Source organism: Zygosaccharomyces rouxii, assembly GCF_000026365.1.
Source record: "Zygosaccharomyces rouxii strain CBS732 chromosome D complete sequence".
NCBI lineage: Eukaryota > Fungi > Ascomycota > Saccharomycetes > Saccharomycetales > Saccharomycetaceae > Zygosaccharomyces > Zygosaccharomyces rouxii.
Window position 1 is genome coordinate 950,757 of NC_012993.1, and position 19,242 is coordinate 969,998.

At 38.7% G+C, this 19,242-nt stretch overlaps 10 protein-coding genes and 1 non-coding gene across 11 annotated transcripts; 5 read left to right on the forward strand and 6 right to left on the reverse strand.

Annotated features, from left to right (window-relative positions):
- Nucleotides 1-1,880: 1,880 nt before the first annotated feature.
- SFL1 (Sfl1p) lies at nt 1,881-4,034 on the forward strand (the record flags this gene model as incomplete). Its single annotated transcript, XM_002496879.1, has 1 exon — nt 1,881-4,034. One exon carries the CDS (start codon nt 1,881-1,883, stop codon nt 4,032-4,034), a length of 2,154 nt encoding a protein of 717 aa, XP_002496924.1.
- A 421-nt stretch (nt 4,035-4,455) lies between these two features.
- ARP8 (Arp8p) lies at nt 4,456-7,062 on the reverse strand (the record flags this gene model as incomplete). The annotated part of the gene is made up of 1 exon (XM_002496880.1): nt 4,456-7,062. The coding sequence occupies one exon, from the start codon at nt 7,060-7,062 to the stop codon at nt 4,456-4,458; it is 2,607 nt and encodes an 868-aa protein (XP_002496925.1).
- A 235-nt stretch (nt 7,063-7,297) lies between these two features.
- On the reverse strand, nt 7,298-7,368 carry ZYRO0D11330r. The gene has a single exon. It is a non-coding gene; the product is annotated as a tRNA-Gly (tRNA).
- An 813-nt stretch (nt 7,369-8,181) lies between these two features.
- LSC1 (succinate--CoA ligase (GDP-forming) subunit alpha) lies at nt 8,182-9,159 on the forward strand (the record flags this gene model as incomplete). The annotated part of the gene is made up of 1 exon (XM_002496881.1): nt 8,182-9,159. One exon carries the CDS (start codon nt 8,182-8,184, stop codon nt 9,157-9,159), a length of 978 nt encoding a protein of 325 aa, XP_002496926.1.
- Nucleotides 9,160-9,308: 149 nt separating this feature from the next.
- On the reverse strand, nt 9,309-10,247 carry THI80 (thiamine diphosphokinase; the record flags this gene model as incomplete). The annotated part of the gene is made up of 1 exon (XM_002496882.1): nt 9,309-10,247. The coding sequence occupies one exon, from the start codon at nt 10,245-10,247 to the stop codon at nt 9,309-9,311; it is 939 nt and encodes a 312-aa protein (XP_002496927.1).
- Nucleotides 10,248-10,406: 159 nt separating this feature from the next.
- On the forward strand, nt 10,407-11,393 carry SPT3 (transcriptional regulator SPT3; the record flags this gene model as incomplete). Its single annotated transcript, XM_002496883.1, has 1 exon — nt 10,407-11,393. One exon carries the CDS (start codon nt 10,407-10,409, stop codon nt 11,391-11,393), a length of 987 nt encoding a protein of 328 aa, XP_002496928.1.
- Nucleotides 11,394-11,422: 29 nt separating this feature from the next.
- On the reverse strand, nt 11,423-13,648 carry ELG1 (Elg1p; the record flags this gene model as incomplete). The annotated part of the gene is made up of 1 exon (XM_002496884.1): nt 11,423-13,648. The coding sequence occupies one exon, from the start codon at nt 13,646-13,648 to the stop codon at nt 11,423-11,425; it is 2,226 nt and encodes a 741-aa protein (XP_002496929.1).
- A 201-nt stretch (nt 13,649-13,849) lies between these two features.
- On the reverse strand, nt 13,850-14,659 carry PNO1 (Pno1p; the record flags this gene model as incomplete). Its single annotated transcript, XM_002496885.1, has 1 exon — nt 13,850-14,659. The coding sequence occupies one exon, from the start codon at nt 14,657-14,659 to the stop codon at nt 13,850-13,852; it is 810 nt and encodes a 269-aa protein (XP_002496930.1).
- Nucleotides 14,660-15,106: 447 nt separating this feature from the next.
- Nucleotides 15,107-16,888, forward strand: MDM32 (Mdm32p; the record flags this gene model as incomplete). Its single annotated transcript, XM_002496886.1, has 1 exon — nt 15,107-16,888. One exon carries the CDS (start codon nt 15,107-15,109, stop codon nt 16,886-16,888), a length of 1,782 nt encoding a protein of 593 aa, XP_002496931.1.
- Nucleotides 16,889-17,011: 123 nt separating this feature from the next.
- SPP2 (spliceosome ATPase-activating subunit SPP2) lies at nt 17,012-17,605 on the reverse strand (the record flags this gene model as incomplete). The annotated part of the gene is made up of 1 exon (XM_002496887.1): nt 17,012-17,605. One exon carries the CDS (start codon nt 17,603-17,605, stop codon nt 17,012-17,014), a length of 594 nt encoding a protein of 197 aa, XP_002496932.1.
- Nucleotides 17,606-17,746: 141 nt separating this feature from the next.
- SHE9 (She9p) lies at nt 17,747-19,102 on the forward strand (the record flags this gene model as incomplete). The annotated part of the gene is made up of 1 exon (XM_002496888.1): nt 17,747-19,102. One exon carries the CDS (start codon nt 17,747-17,749, stop codon nt 19,100-19,102), a length of 1,356 nt encoding a protein of 451 aa, XP_002496933.1.
- Between the last annotated feature and the right edge of the window lie 140 nt (nt 19,103-19,242).

The following is a 19,242-nucleotide window of genomic DNA, read 5'->3' on the forward strand; positions in this document are numbered from 1 at the left end:
CTAAAGTACCGCTCACATTAACCATGTAGAGTACTAATTTTCAATGACAGAACTCTCCATTTTCTACGCTGCTCAAATTACACCTTTTGGACATATTCTGCTGGACCTTCTGCTCCTTCGAATTAACGTTTTGTTATCTCTTTTTAAATTTCGAAAACACCGATAGATGCAAGTGAAACTCCCATTTAACTGAAGTACAGTTATTGGAAGTGTCCTAAAGAAGAAATGATGATAGCAACAACAACCGAGAGAGGAAGAATTCAAGAATTCCAAAAAAAAGAAAAATCACGTCCTTACACGTCTAATATCGGACAACTGCAACATTTTTTTTTTACTGCATTCCTCGAAAGAATGATTTACTCCATATGCCCCAAAATGGATTATCCAGAATGGCGAGCCGAAAATAATTAATTGATGCATTTTTAGAGCATATGTTTTCGTATATGTCCTAAAACGGTCATTCCAATGTCGTATCTCCTTTGATGCATGACAGGATCTATTTGGGTTTTGATCATGTGGAAAATGAGCAGGGCGGTGTCATAGATCATGTCAAGAATTATTCCATCATTCTTTCAAAGAAATCTATACGTATTGAACATTTTTTATTCAAGATATCAAGCCGATGTAACAAGTACAGCGATTAGTTTTTTGATTGAAGCTAAGAATGGTCTTGCACCAAAGATCAGTATATATGCATGTTACTATTGTTGCCATCGGTATTGTTATGTGTAGATGCGAGAAAAAACAAAAAAAACACGGCGCGGGTGTTACTATCGCCGAAATACAAAGCCGGGTAACATCACATGACCGCCACTAGTAAACCAGCGGCAAGTCTTGAAATAAGGGGAGAAACAAGCCGCTAAGGAAAACCTTAACTTCTTATAGCCACTCTTGCTTGCTTTTCAGCAGATAAACGTATAAACAAAGGCAGGGACGATGGTATATGATTCACGATAGATGTGTTTGTGCAGTTTTTCTTCTAAGATACGATACGTAGTTAATGGCAGCCCAGCTGGCATATTCTAACTTTCAACTCTCAGCAGTCTCCTCTCACAAGCCGTCCATTTTGTCCATAATCATGCTGTTTGGCCGGTTCATTCTCATAGCTTCCTAGGTGATACTTCGTGGGCGGCAATATACGAACGCTGCTTAAGGGGTGCGAACAGAAAACCCAAAACCAAAACCCGAACCAAAATACACGACAGAATGACAGAGCCTCTTAATTCACCTTTTACATCCGGACCTCACAAGAAATATTGAAACCAGGGCGGTGATAAATTTCGCTTCTATTTCCGTTCTTCCCCTTTCAAAAACGTCCTACAGTATCCCACCATTCCTAACTTCCATTGTTAATGCAGGGTTACATCAATCACAAAAGGGGTCATGCAGCCACAGTTTCCGGTTTCCTATTTCCTATTTTATCTCTTCATCGTTTCTTTTATTATGTTATTTCCCGTTTCGGTCTGCTATCTGTTGAATGGGCTACTTCCGTCGCTTTCGTTAAACTATGCTTTTTCCCCTCCCCGACTCACATATTTCGATTTTACCCTTGCCTAGAATTGATGCTCCTACGTAATATTCACGCAACTACGGGAAAAAGAAAAAAAAATATGCACGCAAGTTAGGTACAATTACTCAAATTGACTTAGCTGCGCTACGACTATTATTATGCGCTTTACATCGAACTGGGAACTATGGTGGAAAGAGGACGAGAAAATAAAAAATAAGCTCTTTCTGGGAAAAAAAAAAAGACGAGAGGATTGATTTCTTTTTGTCAAACTCTAATGTTTCACCGATCTAGGCGAGGTTGAAGAGTGGTGAAAGAAGAGGTTCCTTTGTACTTCTAACCGCTTTTTATTCTATAGATCGACTGGGAGGGGATGGCGAATCAAGAAGATATGTCTGACTCAAATGCTGGTCAAACACAAACCAGTACGAACTTAAGCGGTCCATCTGCGGTTCCACCGGGAGGTGCTGCAGCAGGAAGTATGACAGGTCCAAATGCAAATTCGAATACAGTACCAGGACAAGGCTCAGGAACAGGCTCAGGAACAGCATCCAATGGTAGTAGTGGTAGTAGTGGTTCATCTCATCCACCATTACAAAGTACAGTCTTCATTCACAAACTCTATAATATACTAGAGGATGATGATTTGAAAGATCTCATCTGGTGGTCTCCGAGTGGTCTTTCATTTTTGATTAGACCTATTGAAAAATTTAGCAGGGCGCTGGCCACTTACTTCAAACATACTAATATTGCTAGTTTTGTTAGGCAACTAAACATGTATGGCTTCCATAAAGTTTCTAATGATCATGGCAAGAGTTCCGAACATGACAGCGCTAGTAATAGTCGCACTAATAATAGTAATAGTAGTGATAATAACAATAATAGTAATGCAGATGTTCAAGAAGATATCAAGATTTGGAAATTTAGGCACAGTACGGGCCTTTTTAAACGCGGTGACATAGAAGGACTAAAATACATCAAAAGGCGATCGTCAAGAAACATTTCACATTCTAGCGTTCGGAAAAATTCGAATTCTAACGGCCATACAAATAACTCGAGTGCTGGTACCAATACCAATAGTGGTAGTACTAATGATACAAACAGTACCAGTGGCTCAATTACAAGTATGTTTGGTAATGTCCAATTTCATGACGAAGAACAAGAGCAGCTTCGGCAACCTCAATCACAACACATACCGCATTCACAACAACATCAACAACCAACCAACGAGCATCTGCCGCACCAGCATCAATTGCATCTACAACAACAACAACAACAACAGCAACAACAACAACAGCAACAACAACAACATCAACGTGGTATATTATCAGAAACAGAACCAGGATTTTTCACCTCACAGACGCCACAGATGCATCCATCTTTGACGTATACATCTTTTCCAAACCACCCAACTGCACAACCTGCACCTAATAATTCAGATCCATTTTTGGAGTCTAGGTATGCGGAACTCTCACAAAGTTACAATGTTCTCAGATACGAATACAATTCTCTTCAGTATCGACACGATGAAGCTTTAGGTTATTTGAAGGGTGTTAACATGGATATGGTTCATGTTTTAGAACTGTTAGAATCACTAGTGACTATCCAAACTAGTTCAGAACCATCTCCTCAAGAATTCTCAGGCCTTGAACAAGAATTACTTCGTTTTAAGGCTCTATTAATGAGCCGCGTGCATCGAAATTCCGATGCTCAAGTTCAACAACCATCACAAAGAAGTTTTGGTGAGAATCGTCCACTTTCAAGTATTTCAGTACCCACATCTCATTCAAATGTACCAAGTTTAGTACAGCATGTATTTGCTGTTCCTGCAAGACCTTCATCTGCTGTGAATGTTGTACAACCAGCATCGACAACTGGATCGGCTTCGTCAGCGCCAGTACCAGCACCAACACCAGCACCACCTCCTCCACCACCTCAAGCAACAGATCATTTTAGCGGTCCTAGAATGATGATGATGAATCCATTTGAATCAACAGGTAATGGATCTAAAAGAAATATGAGTATTTTAATGGATCCACTGGCTCCAGCGCCAAATTTAATGCTAGGTATGTCGCCTTCTCACCCTCAGCCCTTTATGAATTCATCACCAGTAACTGCATCTGCAGCTGGTTATAGAGCTCCAAGACAAACAGACCGTAGCTCTAAAATTTCCCTTGTAGCGTCCAAAAACTCTCATTCAAGTAACAATAGTGATTCTAGTAGTGGGAGTGGTTCTTTGAGTCATCAACATGTTGCTTCAGGAGGAACCCCAGCGGGACAAGGCGTGGGTGCGAGCGCAGGCGCGGCGCCTATTAAAGAAGAACAACAAACGATGACTATGGTGGAACCGCCAAGACCACCATCGGCTAAGGAACAAGGAGATATCGTACGTCCAATCCCAACTCGATCATTAGGCTCGTCGGAGAACACTCGTGGAAGTAGCGGTGTTTACTCTTTATTAAATGATGAAAGACCAGCTTCACCTTTGGATGGCGAAATGACACCTACAAAGAAGGTAAAGTTGTAGACATTTAGGGCGTTTTTCCTCATGAATTCTTTTTTATTATTATTATTATTATTGTTGTTGTTGTTGAAATCACCGTGATCACACTCCCCATTATGATTGATCTTTATTAAGCATTTAATTATCGAATATTCAGGACAACTACTCAAATCATTTTCCACCGCAAACTCTTCAACCGTAATCTGTATTTTAATCATTGCAATCTCAATTTACCCATCCCAACTAGTCATTTCATCTGAGAGTAACGGGATAAGGCACAGTATTACTTCTCAACCAAATAATAATAATAATAATAATAATAATCATAAAACAGAAAAAGGAAAAATATGATAAAAGGTAACGTAACAGTCTGGATTCAAAGTACTCGATCGGATTAATTATCGTCATCTGTTCTGCTTCAATTGGTATTCACCTATCTTTAAGACTAATATGTAAATATACACTTATACTGCAAAATTCTACTTCCGTGGATGTCCCAATCAGCTCCAGTCAGATACAGTTCTTCTACAAGCTTAATCTGGGCTAAAACACTTGCACCCTTCCATATCAGTATTGCGGGGTCTAAATCTCTTGGTGGTGGAAGTACACTAACTGGTAAAGTGTGATCTGCATTATTCTGAGACTCAATAAGTTCGTGATAACGTTCAAGCTCCTTTTTAATGACTTCTTGCACTTTTTCTTTTAATTGTTCATCTTCTTGAGGTCCGTTGGATTTACCTTCACCATTTTTAACTGAATTTTTAATATCCTTAATCTGTTTTGAAAGTTTTTTGTATAAATCGGGGAAAGAGGTATGGCTCAATATTCTTGGTCTCCAAATGTTTATGCGATCGGTTAAAATGAAATCGAATGCAGGAACGTTAGACCCACCACCACACACTAAAATATTAGAATAAAACGATGACATCTTTGAAACATCGAACGATAGACATGCGTTAGTTATACTTTGAACAATTGCCTTTTCCAATGGTGCATAATTTTGCCTTATATCTGGTTCCAATCGATTTTCTGCTTGCAATTCATCCAATCTTGATGGTGCATCTAAAAGTTTGCACAACATTTGAAATTCATCTTGATTACCACAATACAGTTGGTTATCTAAACACTCTGTCTGTGACAATGATCTCCAGTCGTCAAGGTTATCGGTGAAAATATCTCTTGATATCGGCAATTCACTTTCCAATTTTTCATTTTGAGATCGAGGTTTTAATTCATTCCTAAGTTGTGCTACTATTCCCGGATAGAAAAGCGATAAAGGTGCCAAAATTACTTCGTCAAACACTTTAAAATCAAATTTTTCAGCTTGTTGGCCCGGTATACGTTTGATAAAGTTGTAAAGTTGTACAGTCACATTAGCATCTTGAAAAGTTGTATAATTCTTCTTTAATTCCTCCGCCAAGTGCCACCCATGAGCAGTTTCGATGTCCCAATCCTGGTATGGGAACTCACTTTGTAAAAGGAAAAGAGCAAATAGTTTAGTAATGTCATCACTACCATAGTCTAACGTTATGCAACTATCTTGTAAAACTGTTCCTTCATCAACACATGCAATTCTTGTCTGTGTAGCTCCGATATTCACCACACAAGTTGAAGTACTAATCCCAGCTCCATAACACGTAGCCAAAGATTCTTGCATGATGGCAACTGCTTGGAATTGCATTTCCGTTATCAAACATCTGATCAAAGTTTCCACATGACTCTTTTCAAAGAGATCAGGTATTACCAGTACAACTTTATACTGAGCAAACTGTGATCTCTTCAATTGAAATCTGGGCGATCTTAACACGTGTTCTAAGAGGCCAGTAAAATCACCCATGAGATCTTGTAAAGATCTGTAATCTGGTGAAGCTATATTAAACGAACCGCCCTTGACAATGGGATATCTTATGACGAAATGATCTTTAGAACATCTAAGTGCATCTGCACCGTAATAACGTCTATCAGGGGTTGTAATCCAATTAATGCGGTTATAATCATTTTTATCCTCTATCAATTCAGGTTTAGATACTTTGTTAAAATTAATAACTTGTTCGTGTGCATTTGGTTGAACTTTCCTTTTGTAAAATCTCATTCTTTCCCTAAAACTGTGCTGCATTTCAGCTTTAATCTCTTCAAATTCAGTCGGCTGGTCTCTAGTATAACAAGTTTGATTTTTTTGATCCATTGGTATTTGGTTATGAAGTTCAGATTTTGGAATTGCAACACATGAAGGTATTACGAATGGCGATTCATCCTTAGCAAAACCGACCTTTAAAGAATTGGAACCTGGATGTATAACCAGTGTTGTATTTGCATCACTTAAATCAATATCTTCGTCGCCGGCAGCTTCGTTTAACTCGGTCGTGTTACCATTTTCCCTTTTCAAGTCCGCTACATCTGGTGTATTTGCCATTGAAGGTACTTGTGTATTATTTCTGAGAACCTTCCTATCTCTAAGTGCAAACACTTGTTCATCTTTTTTCAAATAATCTGAAGAATAATTCTTTTGGTTAATTAAAATCATTGGTTGGAAAAGGCCTGTTGGTGGTAACGTATTCGTTTCCACTTTTTCAATACCAATTTTCTTCAATTTTCTTGCAAATTCCTCGGCTGCCTTAATTCTACCCAGTCTTCTCTTTTCCAGTAAATGCAACGGAACCTTTTTACCTGGTGGCGCCTTTGCAGGATCTAGCTTAGGGTATTTTTTAAACTTACCCTGTGAATCTCTCTTCTTATTATTTTCATCACCGTCGTCATCATCTAGTTCATCATCATCCATTTCGTCATCGTCTCCAGCAGCAGTATTCGCATTACCTAAAGGTGTTGATGTACCACTTCTTGATGCATTTGCATGCATTGTATCCATATCTTCATCTTCATCAGCATCTCCATGAGCTTCAGCTTCAGCTCGTAATTTTTGCTGCGTAGTTGATGGGGTATGTGATTCACCGACTTCATCGGCCTCATCGTCTTCGTCATCATCATCCTCTTCTTCCAACGGAATATCGATTGGTTCTTCGTAAACTGGTTCTGATTCAGCTTCCTGGCTCATACTAGGAGGGAAAACGGTTGACTGTTTCTACTTTTTTTCAAATTTCAACGTTCAATGGTTCAAGAGTGACCATTTCTAACCTTGTTAACTGATATTAAATGTCGAATCCTTTCAATTTTGACATTTTATCAATATGAATCTTCTTTGAGATAATCAGACATCAATAGAGGGAAAACAGGTTCGTAGTTGATGATCCGCTTGCGATGATCGATTACCAAAAAAGGAAAAAAAGAAATGCGCAAGCCCGGAATCGAACCAGGGGCTCATCGATGGCAACGATGAATTTTACCACTAAACCACTTGCGCTTGTACTTCGGATGAAAGGATTTGCACAGGCGCTCTCCAGTACCCCTGTGCGAGGGCGCCGATAATCACGCGCAATTAATATTCGCCATTATTGAGACCTAAAAGCTCCTTTAAGCCGAGCCCACGTCACAAATGAGAAAATTTGGTCATACTCAGGGGAAAACCAGGTCATACAAACGCAATGGACAAATGTGAAAACGCCAAAACAGCCGCTATCATTATCAACGAACGGTTACCCAGGAAGAATCGAACGTAGCGTCACCGAAAGCCGTCATGATAGACCTTCTGTACTCCGTAGCATCTATCAGTAGTATACTGATTGCCTCCCTCTCTCTCTCTCTCTCTCGTTCTCCCCAACGAGTCTTCAACAACATTTTCTTGTACAAGCGAAGACGAAACAAACCAACAAAACCAAAACCAGAAAGAATCGGACTGCGATTAACGACAAAAGGACAGACACACTTCGCAGTAAACACAATCTGTAGCCGTAGAATCGATTAAACATATCCATTACAGCGATACTGCATCTTATTATGCGCGTCTATAGACATGTAGATACCTCTCTACTCTGCCATACTCTTGTACCCGCTCTGCTCTCCATCACTTACCCGTCGTCGCATTAAAATTTCCGAAACGCGTATTCGGACGATTTTTTCTGTCCTCTCGAGACAGTTTAAAAGAAGACAACGGATCGAAGGGCAACAATAAGGTTATAAGCAAGTTCGAAATTTGGATAATCTTTGATATCATTGGAATCAATTGGTATTGCTTATTTGACATTAAGCTTACGAAACAAGAAAAATTAATTTCATCATGTTCAGAAACATCGTTCGCCCTAGTATTCGTCAATTCTCTAGAAAGGCAACACCAAATGATAAAACTATCAACAACTTGATTTTACCTAAGGAATCAAAGGTCATCATTCAAGGTTTTACCGGTAAACAAGCTACCTTCCACGCTAAAATCTCTCAAGAATACGGTACAAACATCGTCGGTGGTACTAATCCAAAGAAAGCTGGTCAAACTCATTTGGGACAACCAGTCTTTGCCAACGTTAGAGACGCCGTAAGAGAAACCGGCGCTACAGCAACCGGTATCTTTGTCCCACCACCAATTGCAGCTGGTGCCATTAGGGAAGCAATTGAAGCAGAAATCCCACTTGCTGTCGCTATTACAGAAGGTATCCCACAACATGACATGCTTTACGTGTCAGAAATGTTGAAATCTCAAGATAAGACCAGATTGGTGGGTCCAAACTGTCCAGGTATCATAAACCCACGCTCCAATGTTAGAATTGGTATCCAACCAACCAGAATTTTCAAGCCAGGTAAGATTGGTATTATTTCCAAGAGTGGTACTTTGACTTACGAGGCTGTCCAACAAACAACTTTGGCTGGTTTGGGTCAAACTCTTGTTATCGGTATGGGTGGTGACGCTTTCCCAGGTACCGATTTCATTGATACTTTGAAATTATTCCTAGAAGATAAGGAAACTGAAGGTATTATCATGCTTGGTGAGATCGGTGGTAAGGCAGAAATCGAAGCCGCCGAATTCTTGAAAGAATACAATTTCAACAGACCAAATCCATTGCCAGTTGCCTCTTTCATTGCTGGTACTGTTGCCGGTCAAATGAAGGGTGTCAGAATGGGTCACAGTGGTGCTATTGTCGAAGGTAGCGGTACCGATGCCGAGTCGAAGAAGAAAGCTCTAAGAAGTGTTGGTGTTAATGTTGTCGAGTCTCCAGGTCATTTGGGTAAGGCACTTTTGGATGAATTTGCTAAATTGAAGTAATTTTAGTTAAATGACAGAAAATGAGAAATTTCGAATCAAGTAATACTATTCATTCACATTATCGGGGTAATTCAAACCTGTATCTAGAACCTATATATATATATTCTAAGAAAAATATATAAGCCCTTTATTATTCGCTAATTAAGCTGTTACAAGAATCTCTTTAGATTCCCCATTTGAATTTCCACACTAATTACTACACTGTCCTTTGTTTTCAATAAACATTTTTCTTCACCAACAAATCTGTTGCTGCTGCTAACTTTGCCTTCTTCAATACTTGTTGACCAATTGCCGACATCCCATTTTAATCCACGAGTCTCTTGCAAAACCGTTGGCCGTCCTAAAGGTAATAATCCACAATTCCCGATACACTCATGTCTAAATTTTTTAGAATACGTTAGAAGAGTTCCCTGTGATGGTATTAAAAATATCAGATCAGTAGAAGAAAGGTAACACAAGTTGAATTGACTTTCATTGGATGATAATTGATAAAGTTGCGAAATAGAGTGGATCGTCTGATCAAACCTACCATTGATACCACCTAAGGCCAACGTATTAATCTTAATTCCACTCTTATCACTCAATTTTTCTCGCCATTTGGCCAATCCATCATAGAGCTCTACAGAATGATTCTCATCGGTACTACTCCTAACTTTTTGAGCAAACGCTGATGAGTTCCAATGAAGTGCGATAACATCCAAACATTTAGAAAAGTCCGTTGAATATTGGGTCAATTGTTTTATTATCACAACTTTTTTTTGTCTATAATACCTTTTCACATCTTCCTTCAATGAGTCCAAATCACCAACGATGTAGTCAGGTAAATATCGAGATCTTGCAGATTCATCATCACCAAATAATTCGTATAGTCTATTAGCACCACCATCTGCACAAACTTTCAGTTTGTAATGACCCCATATTTCTAAAAAAACATCGGGTATATCAATCTTCTGATTTAATATCAATAAGGTCGACGGCTTATCAGCTAATGGAGATAAATACTGTTCTATATCTATCAGATGTTGGTATTGACTCTTATCCAATGTCAGTGGTATACTCTCAGGATTTTCGACGCACCATTCACTCATTTCTAACCGTTTTCTTTTACCAAGATGGAATTTGGTCCCCTTTAAGATGAGTCGATGATGTTAAGAAACCGTAATTTTTCAATTATACAAACCTACAAGCTTTCTTATACTACAAGAAAGAAGGCATTAGGAGATCAGCCAGAAGAGATTTGAATCATTATGGAGAAGCATAAGTACCGTATTGAAATTCAGCAGATGATGTTTGTCTCCGGTGAGACTAATGACCCACCAGTGGAAACAACGTCATTAATAGAAGATATCGTTAGAGGTCAAGTCATTGAAATTCTACTTCAATCTACCAAGACAGCTCATATGAGAAACAGTAAAAGTATATTACCTGAAGACGTCATCTTTCTTATTAGACACGATAAGGCTAAGGTCAACAGACTAAGAACCTACTTATCGTGGAAGGATTTGCGTAAAAACGCCAAGGATCAAGATCCTACTGGTGGACCTGCAGGTGCAGGTGGAGGAGGTGGTGATGATGAAGATAAGAAAGTAGCACCAGATGGTGCAGAAAAGGAAAGTGGTGCTGTAATGAAGGTTAAGAAGTCGCAAATCAAGCTGCCTTGGGAATTACAATTTATGTTTAATGAACAGGCACTGGAAAATAATGAAGAAGATGATGATTTAGATGAGGATGAGAGAGAAGCTAATATTGCGACCTTGAAAAGATTAAAGATGGCAGATGAAAGAACAAAGTATATGACTAAGGAAGAATACGTACACTGGTCAGATTGTCGTCAGGCTAGTTTTACCTTTAGAAAAGCTAAAAGATTTAGAGACTGGTCAGGGATATCTCAATTGACTGAAGGTAAACCACACGACGATGTGATTGATATATTGGGTTTTCTAACTTTCGAAATTGTATGTGCTTTGACTGAAACTGCCCTAAAGGTGAAAAAGAGAGAACAAATGCTTCAAATACAAAAGGATAAATCTCAACAAACCGGCCAAGAGTTTAGTTTAAAACACTCTGCGAAAAGGAAGAAATGGCTTTTCGAAGGTCCTGACAATGTTGTTAGTCCCCTCAGGCGTTGTCATGTAGAAGAAGCATGGAGAATATTGCAGGCAATAGATATGAAGCATAGAGCCTTAAAAAATTTTAGAGGTGGTAAATTGAACTTAAGAACTGTTATTATATAGATTATGCATTTGTTTTTAATTAATTGTTACTATTCCCAACTATCTATGACAAGCTTAGGGTCGGCTTCGAAATAAGGATTTTTGAACAACCCATCTTGTGACAATTGAGCTACGGCATTAAAATATTCACCTTCCGAAAAACCGTTTATCGCTTGTTTAAATAAACGTTTGTTGATCTGCCTCTTATTCCAATCTGATTGTGCAAACTTCAACACATAAGGATTGACAAGTTCGCCCAGTCGATTCCCACTGGTTGTTTTGAAATTGAAGTTTATCGAATCATCAATTGCACTTTTAGGATAATTTCCTTGAAACCCTTCTAGAATTTGACGAAGTTTTTTTGAATTTCTTGTTTTTCTGGTAATGTTGCTTATGGAGGATTCTTTCTTCCCAATTCTGGAACTTAAAAATGCAACAGAGGTCTCTTTAATTGTATTAAACCTCCTATCTCTTAAGTTTTGGACTGAATTGGGACCCTTATAATATGCAAGTAAATGATTTTCCATATAGCCGCCCACGTTCAATTCGAAGGGCAACAGTGGACGCCTGGTGTCATCTACGAGATGCATCTTATTGTCAATCATATAATCGTGCCGTAGTCTTTCTTGATCATCTGGTATGGAATCAAGAATAGAACGAGATTCGTACGATAAATGTGTCAAATCTTTATCCTGTAAGATGGCGGATTTCCATTGACAGTTACTGGATAATATATCACTATGAGAAAGAAGATCTGAATAATGCACTGCATCATCAAAGGATAAATCATCGTTTTTATTTCGCTCCAGTTGTCCTAAAGGGAATTTTCCTGGGGGTTGGCAATAGAATTGCAAGGCCATCAGAGATTTCCTTATATCTCTACGATTTACCTTTGCCAGGTGATTCAAAATAACATCATTAGGAACAATACCATTTTTAATACAGAAGCTTTTTAAAAAACTAGTTGTAGTTCTCACCGAAACTTTACTCGCATGAAAGATCGACTGCTCCTGTTGTGCCACTTGAACCAAATTATTGGGCACTAGACTCAAATTCCGACAGATCAAAACCACAGGCCTTCTGCTTTGCCATAACAATTTTTCTATTGCCCCCCAAAAAAATTTATCGTGCTCCTTAAAGATTACATCAACATCATCCAGTAAGATTATACCCTTTGAACCTTGTCCCTTCACGTAATGCGAGGTAGAAAATTCTAACAAATTATCTAGAATATCCTTTTTACCTCTATTATTCGACGTGTTTATCTCATAAATCTGGCCACCTACCATTTGCATTATAACCTCTATCAATGTATTTTTACCAATCCCATCACCATGTAGAATCATCAGCGGTACGAATTCAATCATAGGTCCTTCCTCTTCTTCTATATCATCTCTCACAATAAAATCATCTAATCTATCAGTGCCTTCCAAAACTTGTTTTTTCATCAATAACTTTGATCTACTCGTATGATTTTTCAACTTAGTAAATGCATTTTCAATCCATTCATAGACCGCTTTCTTCATTGAAGTTTCTAACATGACCTGTTGTAATGTCTCTGGCTTGCTGAATTGAGGCCAAAGGTTAGAATCCTTGACCCCTTCCGCCATCATAGTCGCATAGCTTGGGGTTTGCTGATCTAGCTGACTTCGCAACGACGCATATTCTTTCGGATCTATTTGAGGTGGATGGTAAGCAAATGACTTAGCTCTAGGTAAGTCTAATGTTTTATATTCAATTTCTGGGTCACACTGAACCAATTGATGAGACGGCAGTGGTGCTTCTAAATCCTGTAACTTTGATATTTCATGGAACCTTTGCAACGGCCCACTAGATGCATGTGTGTCATTTGTCTGAATAGAAACTTCTTTCTCAGGTTTAACTTCTGATTGCTTAAAATTGCTAAACAAATCCTTCAGACTTGTCTTCTTGAAGCTTGACGGGTAGGTAACCTTCTTTTCTGCCATCATATATTCGTCACCTTCATTATCCAGAGAAATGACTTCAGGTTCAGGTTCAGGTTCAGGGACTTTCTTGGATTTTCTATTCATCAAGAAACCCTGTACTGATTGCTTACCTTCAGAGGGCTTCTTGGAAACCATACTAGGCTCCTCTTCGTATCTCAATGGAGATGACGTGTCTTCTCTTGAGAATTCATTGGATTCAACTATAACTTCATCTTCTTCATCTACGGATATCTCTTCAGGAACTTCCTGCTTACTTTTCCTCTTCGTATTACCATTCAGCAACTCAGTCACTGAAACGGCCCTCTTCATGGATAAGAAACCACTGCTTAGCAGACCTTCAACGCCTTTCTCACCTCTATGATGAATTGCAATGAAGATTGGGTTTGTATCTATCTTGTATAAACGCGCGTCACGAAATGGTTCCCTACCGAATACTCATTACTATACTACTATACTACTATACTGATAGTGCTATTATTATACAAGTGAGTAAATCTCTTAAAAAGACTTCTAGTACCTCTCTTTTAGCCTAGAGGCAACTGTACGTAGGTTACCGTAGACCTTACCTGGAGGAGAACCGAGAATTAGACTTACAACTGCCTCTCGTGCCATTCTAATATGTGTAAACCCACCCAAGATGTGGATTTTGGCATCGGCAAGTACAATTCTCGTTCTGGTAGCATTTTCAATGGCAAATTTGGTCTTACCATCTTTACCTGCAATACGACCAATGGCTCTTGACAAATGGTCACCGTTCAAAGTCTTGACATCCTTGACCTCGAAAGTCTCAATGTAAAGGTCGTCCAATCTAAGTAGAGCAATGGAATCATCAAGATCAAACCCTAGTGTAAAAGCCTTGATAAAATCGGCCCCTTTCTGTAGAGCACCGGGGTCCGTCGTTTGACGAGGATGGGATCTCAATTCCACACTTTTCGTTTTGAGATTCATTCTCACTTGTAGTTTCAAATGTTCTACCAATGGTGGATATATTTTGGTCCAGTTGTTTCTGAGCGGTGTCATTCTATGAGGAGGGACACCGACTTTTCTACTCTCTATCTTAACTCTTTCACCAGATGACTTCTTAGCAGAACCGAATCTTGGTTTCCCTTGATCATCTAAAACCACACCTTTAGACTCCTGTTGCTTAGGAGATTCCTGTTCTTGCTCTTGATCTTGATCCTTCATTTCTGTATCTTGTCCGACAAGCACATCGTCATCGTCATCATCAATTTGTGCAGTGTTATCAACACCAACAATCCTGGAACTTTCAACAGGAGCTGTTGGTGCTTCAGACTTCTTCAAAGCAGTTGGTGCAACCATGGCTGTGGACTAGAATGCTCTTATGATTGACTCTACAAATGCATGCGATGTGATTTAGACATCGATGAGATGAGATGCGATGAGCTTCTCAAAATTTTTCACTTGCAAAAGGAAAGTGTCAAAAAGGTCTTCAACAGTCACGTGATACAGAGGTAAGGGAATTACAAGTATAAGATAGCTCAGATAATGCTTGGGAGAGTCTCAAAACTGCTGTGTCGAGTCCCTAAGAACCGTCTTTCTACTCACTATTTCATGGCTCTTCAATTAAGTTTAGGCGGGTGGAAAATTTAGCACAATGCGAACTCATACAAGTACAAAATTATTCAAACTATTGACAAAATTTTAGCTGACATTTCCATCTATCACTGTCTCACATAGAGTTGTTGTTGTTTTCATCTCAAAAAGAACCACTTGTACATATTTTGTTAGGTTTACCCCTGGTGTGAAATGCGTAACCTGCTCGTAAGGAGTACAGTCAGAGCAGCTCGAAATAGCTGCTTATCAAGGGTCACTTGTTGGCAGCCACTCTGGTATGGAGTACGTAATTTTCATCAATGTGGAAAAGGTCCATTAATGAATCAGTTCAAAAAGAATCCAAATCCTCAGGATATGTTAAGTAACAATACAGATTATCTGCACATTCAAAATATACTGCTTCAGAAAAATCGTACAAGGATGGACAAAGAGCGGCTACTGTCAGAAGCTACTAATTTTTACCAAAGGTTTAAAATTAACACTAAGTGGTTACTCATAAGAGGTAATAGACCGTTTTCTGCCAACGAAATAAGTACCATGTTCTCATGGTTATTGATTTCACAAATTGCCTGGATCATATTGGGAACGACGACGTTTGTTTCTATAATTTTACTCATTTTCAATACAGTTTTTGCCAAGGAAGTGGTAGGTAGATGTATTGGTAAAATGTTGAATGCATATTTGGACGGTATAGATGTGAATTTTCAAGATGCATTGATACCGGAATGGAAGAAAAGGTGTATTAGGTTTAATAAAGTGGAATTAAAGACTTCACAACAGGAACATATGGAGCAGGATGAAAAGGAACCCAAGTTTGAATTTGATCTTAAATTCCATCAGATAGAGCTGAAGCTAAATTTAATGAAGTGGCTTTGGGGTAATGGCCTGATCCAAGATATATCTGTCTTTGGCATGAAAGGTGATGCAAAGGTCAACTATGCATATAAATCAAAATCCCCAAAGGATTTTCTCATTGATTGGTTTTCCAATAAGGAATACCATTTGGGTAGAGTACAAATCACAGATTCCAGTGTGAACGTTCATGATAAACAAATGGGGACTAAATTCAAACTCTCCATATATGATTTAGAGATGCCGCAATTGAGATTCGAATGGATGATCCCAGACTTCTTTAATGCGAATATTGTCACAGGTGCCATCAATCATTCACTTTTCTCAATTCACAAGAGGCAACACAAATTGCCCTATATAAACGAATTGGAGCAGGATCTTCAGCATTGGAAAAGAATAACCAGGTTGAGATTGGACTCAATCAACGTTAGAGATTTGGGTCTTAACAGATCTAATTCCTTCAACTGGGTAGAAGATGGTGACCTCGAAATTATTGCAGATGTGATGTTACCACATACTGAAACGGATACAGGTGACTATGATGATAATAGCAAATACATGGTTCTCGATTTGAAGTTTAAATTTAAGGATTTGAAGGCAAAATTCCCGGATAATGCCCCCAGACTATCCACTGGCGAACACATCATTTCACTGGAAGAGCTAAAGCCACTAATTTCTTACATCAATACACAGCACGGAATTTTCCAATCATTTAGCGACATTAGACATTCAAATTCTACATGGAACTCACCACAAGTTGCCATCAAAAAGACTAAATCGTACCCGAATGTAACAGTAATTTCGACACCATCAAGATGGCCCCAAAGTGAAGATGGTGAATCTGCTAAAAACCAAGAAATTATTAAATTTCATGATCAACCAGCACAGGACAATAATGATATTGTTCTTCGCTGTAGAATAGTGAAGAATGCCCAAGAGTTGAAAAACATGATCATGTTCCAAGAAACTGGTGTTTACGATTCCCTAAGCATGGAACTTTATGTTGATTTGATCAAAATGGTCGACGAGTGGGAATACAGAAAGAAGAGTGATTGGATGAAACTTTGGGGGACGACTGTGGTCACCCAACTTGTACTTTTTGGATTTGGTGCGATGGTCTAAATGTACAACAAATTGACGAGTTTAATGATTGCCTAATAGTTTAATATTTTTTAGTACTGATACATTTTTTTAGCGTGTAAATATTAATTCATCATTATACAAATGCTTTAATCCATTTTAAATTCATGTAACCTTTTCTCCCGATTTTTTATCAACTTTGACCACGGGCATATATGAGTCCTCCTGCTCTTTATTCCTACCATTATTATTGTGATTCGGTAGGGCCTTCGCACCAATTCCCAAGAATGGCAGTCTCGGTGCTGGCGAATCACCACCGTTCCTCTCATCCTCTTTACCATCCCATCCCATTCCCCTTAGTAAAGCTTCACCAAATTCTTCTACAGGGACTTTTTCATATTCCTCTTTCTTCGTGATTTCAGGTAACGAATCCTCATCCGGAAGCTTTAAGTTGATGTGTTCTTGACCATTCGACGTATCTTCCTGCTGATTCTCATCATTTACCGTTATGAGTCCATATTTGGGTTTAGCGTCTTTTGTGTTAGCCTTGGCAGGTCTCTCACCATTAAAGAAACTAGATCTCAATGTTTCTGGTTCGATGACCAGCTTTTTCTCTGGTTCTTCTTGGTACTCATCCACATGCGTTAGCTTTATCTTGGTCTTCTTCTTGCCCTGATCATCCTCACCGAACACATTACTTCTCTTCTTCTTGCCAGATTTCTTACCCTTGGACTTGAGATCCAATGCAAATCCACTCATCGTTGATGGTAAGGTCTGTATTCATTCAATATTTGAGAACACATTGGTAGTTTTCACCATTGGGTAAGTATCAACTTCCCGTCTACTTACAACTTCAACAAAACGTTTCGACCACAATAGATCGCTAAAGGAAGACGGCAAATGCTTATAGCACGTCGTTTTGCATATCTTGTACGACCACAATCGCTACCAGTAACTAAATTTGGTCCATTGAGCATACCTGCACGAAGATTCAGTATTTATAAATGTATTGGCCAAGAGTATAAAGAATCAACATTGAATAAAAACCCTAAATCGAGTCAAAAGAATAGCAAACCATGGTTAGAGCCCCGTTGGAATAATATCAAGGCAAAATTAGATGATACCAGAAAAGTGGTCAATAAATATGCTACTCAATTGCAGTACCATTTTAGTAAGGCTCGAGATGCCATACGGGATGCCAATAAGAAGATTGCTGAACAAGAGAGAGATAGATCAAATCAAAGGTTAAATTATAACAAGGATGTCGAAAATGACGGTCAAATTCAAGGGCTACCATCTGAAAGAGAGATATATCGTCGTAAATGGTCTCGAAAGTTAGAATTTTATTTGGATTCATTACAAGAAACCATATTTACCGCTACTAGAGCACTCAACGACGTGACTGGCTATTCTAGTATTCAAAAACTACGGAAAAGTATTCAATTGATGGAAGGTACTTTGGAAGAGACTAGAAGTGAGTTAAGAGAGCTAAAGGAAGATTATGCGATGGCCATTGAAGAACGGACAAGATCTCAAAGGGAGCTGAATGAATTGTTACAGAGGAAAAACATCTGGACCCCAGAAGAATTGGAAAGATTCACCCTACTCTACAAGAATGATGCAATGAACCTAAAGAAAGAACAGCAATTGAAGACTAAAGTTAATGCAATGGAGGTCAAACAAGAAAAACTAAATGACGATTTATACCGTGCGATATTGACTCGTTACCACGAGGAACAAATATGGTCCGACAAAATTAGGAGGACTTCTACTTGGGGGACTTTCCTGCTGATGACGGTTAACATCATATTGTTTCTAGTGTTCCAATTGCTTTTAGAACCTTGGAAAAGAAGAAGATTAACCAGTTCATTTGAGGTTAAAGTAAAGCAAGCTCTTGACCAATATGCGGATGAACAAACCACGGCATTAAAAGATTTATCAGCCACTATGCACGATAAAAAGAGTGCCAATGAGCCCGTGGCCACAGATGATGGGGCTAAGACTGCAATTACACCTACAACCAAAGAAATTTCACAAAAAACTATGGATTATGTTTATGAGAAGCCCTGGCAATTTTACGAAGCCGCTAGAGCTTATACTATTCACATGTGGAACTGGATCAAGATAAAAGCAGCTCGCTTCGACCCCTCTGATGCTCTAAATTTGCATTCTGAAAAGACTTTGACCAATTTACAACTCTACGCCTGTTCCATCTTCCTATTTATATGCGGTACAGCTATGTCACGCATTATATGAAACCTGAACTCGAATTTTCTGTAAATAAAATATAGAATTGTAATATGAATCCCATTTGGAATAGAATACTGACCCATTTCTTTGATCTTCACCGTCGATCATCTAGTCACATGGCATATATATTCTTCTTATTCACGTTA